Source organism: Miscanthus floridulus, chromosome 9 (genome assembly GCF_019320115.1).
Source record: "Miscanthus floridulus cultivar M001 chromosome 9, ASM1932011v1, whole genome shotgun sequence".
Lineage (NCBI taxonomy): Eukaryota > Viridiplantae > Streptophyta > Magnoliopsida > Poales > Poaceae > Miscanthus > Miscanthus floridulus.
The window spans coordinates 10,808,984-10,815,837 of NC_089588.1; the positions used below are offsets into that span (position 1 = coordinate 10,808,984).

Consider the following 6,854-nt stretch of genomic DNA (forward strand, 5'->3'; position numbering starts at 1 on the left):
TCTGATCTATTTTTCAAGGTTTGAACCGATAAAGGCCACGTCTCCATGTCCATAAGCAAAAGGAAGCCTGAATTTCCTGGTTGAAACACTGTTATCGCTTAAACCTGCACTTTTCTAAAGCCGAAAGTCATCGGAAAAAAGCATGCATTAGCAGAGAACAAACTTTTGACCCGCTTCGGATTTGGACTTTAGTCTCTTTTTTTTTCGTCCGAGAGTAAAGGAATAATTAGTCTTGATTGGAGCTACCAACCGTGACTAAAGGCCCCTGGCCAACGACTACAGCGGCAGGCTTTCGCAGCAGGCTACTTTAGTCTCGGTTGGAGCCTAAAACCGGGACTAATGGTCAATCTTTAGTGCCGGTTCAAGGCTCTGCCCGGGACTAGAAAGTGACGCTTAGTCACGGTTGGAGGCTAAAACCGGGACAAAATCTCCCCTGCCTACGTACACCTTTCTTCCTCCCCTGGCCCGAGTCAATTCGAGCTCTCTGTTTTTGCTTCATCGCCGATGTCTGCTTTTGCTCATCGCCGGCCATCATAAGATTTCTTTGACTTTTCCATCGATTCTTCGTTTCTAAAGATTACCAACTTCATACTCTCATGTTTCATCATTAGCATATCTCATTTCGTGGATTGTTTTATTTGTAAGCCATTTAAGCTCAAAATCACTTGAAAGTTTGCATATTTTGATGAAGGAAGCTTAAAGTAGTTCATCAAAACTATTTTGAAACCAAAATGAATCATGAATTGAAAAGAAACTAAAAAAGGAAAAAAAACCCTAAATGAACTGCCCCGTGGAATGTCTGGAGGCTCCTTCAGTCCCGGTTCATATTACTAACAAGGACTAAAGGTGCACCTTTAGCCCCAGTTTCTAACCTGGGACTAGAGGGGTCTAGTCACGGATTCTTGGTCTCAGTTGGGAAACTGGGACTGAAGGGGTTTCTCAATCGGGACCATTTGTGTTCTAGTAATGAATCTGAAGATCTGAGGTTTATTTATTTATTTCCGGGCGAATATCTTGTCAATCAAAATGGTATAATAAGCCAAATTCTGGAAGAGTAAAACCAAAGGAACACGGTGCTCATGTTGAACTTTTAGCAAAAAAAATGGACTCAGAATTTTCTTATCCCTTAGAAGTATATTTAACAGTTTTTGACCGAAGTCAGCAAGGGAAACTCTAGCCTATATTTTTAAATTTTTTTAATAATGCAAACCTGCTTAAATTCGCTGCCACGGGGAGTCGAACTTAGGTCTGCTGGGTGCTACTCAGGTGTTCTAACCACTAGGCTAAAGGCCCTTTCGCGGAGTATTTAACAGTTAACGGCATGGAAACAACCAGGAACCTTTCAATAATCAGAAAAGCGCAATTTAGTTGATGCGCAAAAGTTTGAAAGAGTAAACCCAAGGATTTGGTCACTGATATCGTTCAGTACATACTTGGTAAACCTCCTGACCTGAGGAATCAAATTCTGTACTCACATGTTTAATAGCTAAAATCTATTCCACTTGATACTAGTCAGTCATCTTGTTGGTGTCAGTCATCTTTTAAGTAATCTACTGTTCCTGTTCCAGTACAGCATCCAAACATTTGCATTTGTTGCTGTATTTTGTGATGATTAGAAATCAATCAACAGGACCATCAGACACCATGCATTTGCATTTACTACTGTAACATGTGTGCTTCATCTCCAGGAATGGCGCTACCTCCAGACTCTGTTTCTTTCAGTTCCGTAGCAATGCACCGGCAAACCTATATAAATCAAAAACAAAAAAAGTAATGAATGAGAATATATGAGTAGACACTGGTACCAATAGGAATAGGATTAAGAAACATCCACACGAGATTCAGATTTAAGATGTTTCCAAGACCAAGAGGCTATTTAGCATCATGTCAAGTGACAGCAGATGCATGGTGAGATCATCCATTAGAGAAAAACGACTTATGGATCCAATCCACCAGCTTATCAAGCATCAGCACACTATATTTTTTCCCCCTCTTCAGCTAAGCTTATCTCAGTCGAAATGCCGAGAAACCTTAGTGTCCATGTTTGATCAAACGAATATGTTTTTCCTGCATTGCTCACTCATTGATCACAAAACCAAACCCTTGATTCTCTTCCATACAGTGTACTCCAGTCGGTAATAGAATCACACAATTATATAGCAACTTTCAGTAAAACCATGTAGGAATTCCCATTTACCATATACTAGTAGTAATAATACAAATTGAACTTCTAGTTAATCAATCATATCCAAAGAGAAGTTAACAAAAATCTTCACATACTAGTGGTTATCTCTAGAATATTGTTCGGTTAGCTCTAGAATATTGTTCCCTTATCTACCGACCGAGGCACTAAAAATCTCATGAGTTCTCTGTACATACGAAGCCGGAAGCCATTACAAACTGGTACACCGTTGAAGTATGTGTTTGATCTGCAGGCAGAAGGCCCTACTTGTGTTCACATCTCTACCTATCGAATCCCGAGTCCAAGCTTGGGCACCTGATAGCCCCACGTCACCCATTAGCTCGTTAACCATCAGATCTGGCGAGGAAGCGATACGGTCCATTCGATCACGGATCGGTCAGATCCTCGCGCACTCTGTCGTAGATCCAAAACCTCGCGAACTCTCTAGCTTCACTCCGATGAGGTAACATGGGCTCAGCACACGAGCCTAATGCTCTCGTCCACCAGATCCCCCCTCTTCGGAAGGAAGCGCCATGTCTTAATCTTCGTCATATTTTAATATTTACTCTTTGGAAAATTATAATCAATGAATACCCTGTCATGAATGAAAGTACACAGTATGCCACCAATTCGCGATTTGGGATTCCCTCTGATTGCTTGTGGTGATCGATGCGACTATAGTATCATCACTCTGTCAGCCTCATTGTCATCGGAGGCTTCATGCTTCAGTTATCTATCAAGCCAGAATTAGTTTGGGACCTTATCGGTTGATTGGTATTTGGCTGATAAGCAAGTGGTGATTTCATCAAGATGGGAGGCAAGGTTGATTCCAATGAACACCCGTAGACGATGGGTGTTCATTGGAATTCAAAGTCTGTTCCTCTTCATCAGATTTGGAGCTCATCTCCCAACACAAATATGTTTTTTTCTTCGAAGCACTAGCCTTGTGATTTTGAAGTTCACCAAGCATTTTGATGCTATAGATGAAGATCAGGTCTTAATATTCTTCTTATTTTAATATTTTACTTTCCGGAAAATTAAAATTAAAGAATACCTTGTCATCAATGGAAGTACACATTAAGGGGATATCCTTACATGGTTATTGACATCATTGTTGTTCCAAATTTTCACGTAACTATGGAACTACTGCTGTAGTGCAATGTACTGATGTTCCGAGTGAGTTTCTCAAATAGTTTAATCATGAGCTTTGATGCATTTGGTACATTTTTTTATGTTTCTAATGTTGGGCTTCACTCCCTGATTCAATTCACATACTGCTAATTATATTTCTATATACAAATCATAATTTTTTGAACATAACCAATGAGTACGAGCTCCTAGGCAGAGGTAAAATTGCAGCATGGATCCTTTGGAATGAACTAAGCACATTATTTCTGTGCCGTAAAACTATACCAATTTACCAATTACCTTTAGGCTTTCCCCGGCATCATATCCTAATCATCCTAAACCATATATCAAACTATATGAATTGTACCATTATAACATCAAGATTATTTTCTAGCAAGCATCTTTGCACTTACCAAACGAAATCAATAGTTAGAGGAGGGAAACAAAATCCATAATCCCCATGTTTGATGATCAACTAATAAAAACAGCTAGCAAGATGGATTACCAGGTCGGCTTGGCACCTGGCCCTCAGCTCTGGGTCCTCCATCTTCAGGTAGCAGCGTTCGCGGACCTCCTCGTTGGTGAGGTCGCCGAATTGGTTGAGGCCGTAGCACACGTTTCGCCGGGCGGCGGCGGCGGCGGTGGCGTTGAGCCAGACGACGACGCGGCGGTTGCCCTTGAACAAGGCGTACCGGCACTCCTCCTCACCGACGTCTCTGTAACTCTTGCCATACTTGGCCTTCCACCCCACGAACACCCGGCGGGTCTCCTGCTCGTACGCTTCCTCCTCCCCCGGGAACATGAGCATGAGGTAGAACTCCTCAACGGGGGTGGCGGCGAAACTGTTGAGGCCAGATGAGGTCCGCCTGGCCCTGGCGGGCCTGGCGGCCCTGGTTCGGGCGACGTCGCGGCGGGTGTCCTTGAACACCGCGTACCGGCACTCCTCTTCGCCGGCGTGTTTATAGGTCTCGTTGACCCTGGCCTTCCACTCCACGAACATCCGGCGGGTCTCCTGCTCGTACGGGTCCGCGGACCGCAGCGACACCAGCAGCATCGGCAGCGACAGCAGCAGCGCAGCCGCCGCTGCCGCGAGAGCAACCGTGGAGCCCCGCCCCATCCTCTCGCCGCCAACGACGACGATGAGGGGGTTTGGTGGGCTGAGGGCCTCGAGTCCTCGACACTGAACGGGCCGGAGAGAGAGTGGAAGAGGAAAGTCCACCTAATTTCTGATCAATTCTGCTGAAAAGAAGAAAAAAAAAACCTAATTTGTGATCAATCACATTGTTTCTCGCTCGCCGGCGCCCGTCTCCGGAGAAGAAGACGATGAACTGAAAATTCAGAGAACGAACGCGCGATCACAGTGGAACACTGGAGATTTTTGGTGCCGCTAATCAACGCAGCTTTTCTGGACTCTGTTGTTGATGAACACAAGATTACAAGCGAAAACAATGGTCACGAATTAACAGGCATGACGCTGCATGCGGTCTCCACGCTCCGCCATTGTCGTGCCATCCCACGACTTGGAGCGTGCTGATCACCACACACTACGGCCACTACGACTCTACGGAAAAGAAGGAAACAGCTAACAGCCGCTGCATGAATGGAACATGGCCTCTGGCTTTTACGAGGACGCGCTCAATCCGGCTAAATTGAGCTCCATTATCTGACAGGTTCAGATCTCCTTCCTGGTTGTCATTTCTATTCTAGATCGTCACCTTTCCCTTCGCCGCTGGCTCGATTTCTGAACCAGGATTTCTCTTCGCCGTTGGCTCCATTTCGCCGCTGTGGATCTTTTTAACCAGTTTTTTTTAGTTGGATGTATACAGGAGAGCAAATTTTACTGCAGCATTAAAAGTTGCTTGTTGTGGTGTTTTACACTACTGTTTTGGCATTATGATCAGATTTAATTTTGAAGGTTGAACCGATAAAGGCCAAGTCTCCATGGCCATAAGCAAAAGCAAGCCTGATTTCCTGGTTAAAACACTGTTATCGCTTAAACCTGCACTTTTCTGAAGCCTAAAGTCATCAAGAGAAAGCACGAGTCTGAATATCTGAGGTTTACCCTTATTTATTTTGGGGCGGGTATCTTGTCAGTCAAAATGATATAATAATAAGCCAAAATCTGGAGGAGTGAACACAAAGGAATACAGTGCTGATGTTGAACTTTCAGCTAAAAATTGGACTCGGAATTCTCTAGGGAGTATTTAACAGCTAACGGCACTCATAGATGGAAACAACCGGAAACCTTTCAGTTGGAGAACTGGAAAAGTGCATTTTTAATGCGCAAAAGTTTGAAAGAGTGAAACCCAAGGAATTGGTCACTGATGCTGAATGTTCAGCTAAAATTTTGTAAGTACTTGGAAAGGAAAACCTCCTGAGTCCCGACCTCAGGAATCAAATTTTGTATTCACATGTTTAACAGCTAAAATCTATTCCACTTGATACTAGTCAAAATGATTGGACCTAAACAAGCACGCATCTTGTTGGCGTCAGTCATCTTTTAATTTATTTACTGTTCCAGTACAGCATCCAAACATTTGCATTTGCTGCTGTAATTTGTGATGATTAGAAATCAATCAATAGGACCATCAGACCCCATGCATGCATTGATACCATACATGACAGATTTTAGCCACGATGTGTCCATCCTTTAATGCTGAATCTCTATCCAGTGATTGAGTTGGTGCAATCCGCGTCTAAAAGGAACATAAACCGGTGGAAACATCAATGCGTTGCTTGGATAGTTTGCTGCATGCATGATATATATTGATATTTTACTGGAGGGCATATATGTATGGTAGATCCAGCGCTTGCCATCCATGTAAAAATGTATTTACCACAGCTATATACATTCAGATCAACACTCGATTTCAGTGATTTGGTAGAGTGTGTCCTTGCTGAGAAACCTTTCTGAATAATGAGCTCAGCAAACCCTTTTGAAAACTTGGGCTTAGAAAACTTCTTTGAAAAATGGTCTCGGAAAAGTTTCGGGTGTTAGGTTAAATGTGTAAAGGAGAAAAGCGTGACCTTGAGACTTAGGAGTACTTAATTAATATAATAACAACTTCACTAATGTGAGAAAGTGACTGTGCAACCGATGTTTTGCGCTGGTGAAACACATCAATCTTCATCTTGAAACACACACACAATGAAACAACTGTATGTCCTTTTTTCATAAAGATCATCGTGCAGATCAGAACAGTAATAGTACAGTACTCCCAAAATCAGCCTATGCTATTCAATTTAGCGGCAACATCTCCTCCAACTTTCCCAAACTAATCTGGAAAGCTTGGGCGCCTCCAAAGTGTAAGTTCTTCCTCTGGCTTCTACTAAAGGATAGGCTCTGGACTGCGGCACGACTACAAGTGCGTGGATGGGAGAACAATTATTTTTGCGGCCTCTGCATCAGGAACCTGGAAACGGCGCTGCACCTCTTCGTAGAATGCCCTTTCTCCCGCGCCATCTGGGGATTTATAGCAGCCTGGAGCAGTTCCAGGAACCTAGACCCATGCCATTGGACAGTGCAGACGGAGATTGAAGATTG

At 43.4% G+C, this 6,854-nt stretch overlaps 1 protein-coding gene across 1 annotated transcript; it reads right to left on the reverse strand.

Moving 5' to 3' along the window:
- Positions 1-1,352: 1,352 nt before the first annotated feature.
- LOC136481337 (uncharacterized) lies at positions 1,353-4,948 on the reverse strand. The gene is made up of 2 exons (XM_066478694.1): positions 3,816-4,948; positions 1,353-1,746 (listed from the first exon to the last, which is right to left on the reverse strand). The coding sequence occupies exons 1-2, from the start codon at positions 4,425-4,427 to the stop codon at positions 1,660-1,662; spliced, it is 699 nt and encodes a 232-aa protein (XP_066334791.1). The 5' UTR covers positions 4,428-4,948; the 3' UTR covers positions 1,353-1,659.
- Positions 4,949-6,854: the final 1,906 nt, after the last annotated feature.

Bases quoted from the DNA above. Each gene is read 5' to 3' on its own strand.
- LOC136481337 (XM_066478694.1), bottom strand. From the start codon at position 4,427: ATGGGGCGGGGCTCCACGGTTGCTCTCGCGGCAGCGGCGGCTGCGCTG. The intron at 1,747-3,815 runs GTAATCCATCTT...TGATTTATATAG, and splicing joins CCAGGTGCCAAGCCGACCTG to GTTTGCCGGTGCATTGCTAC.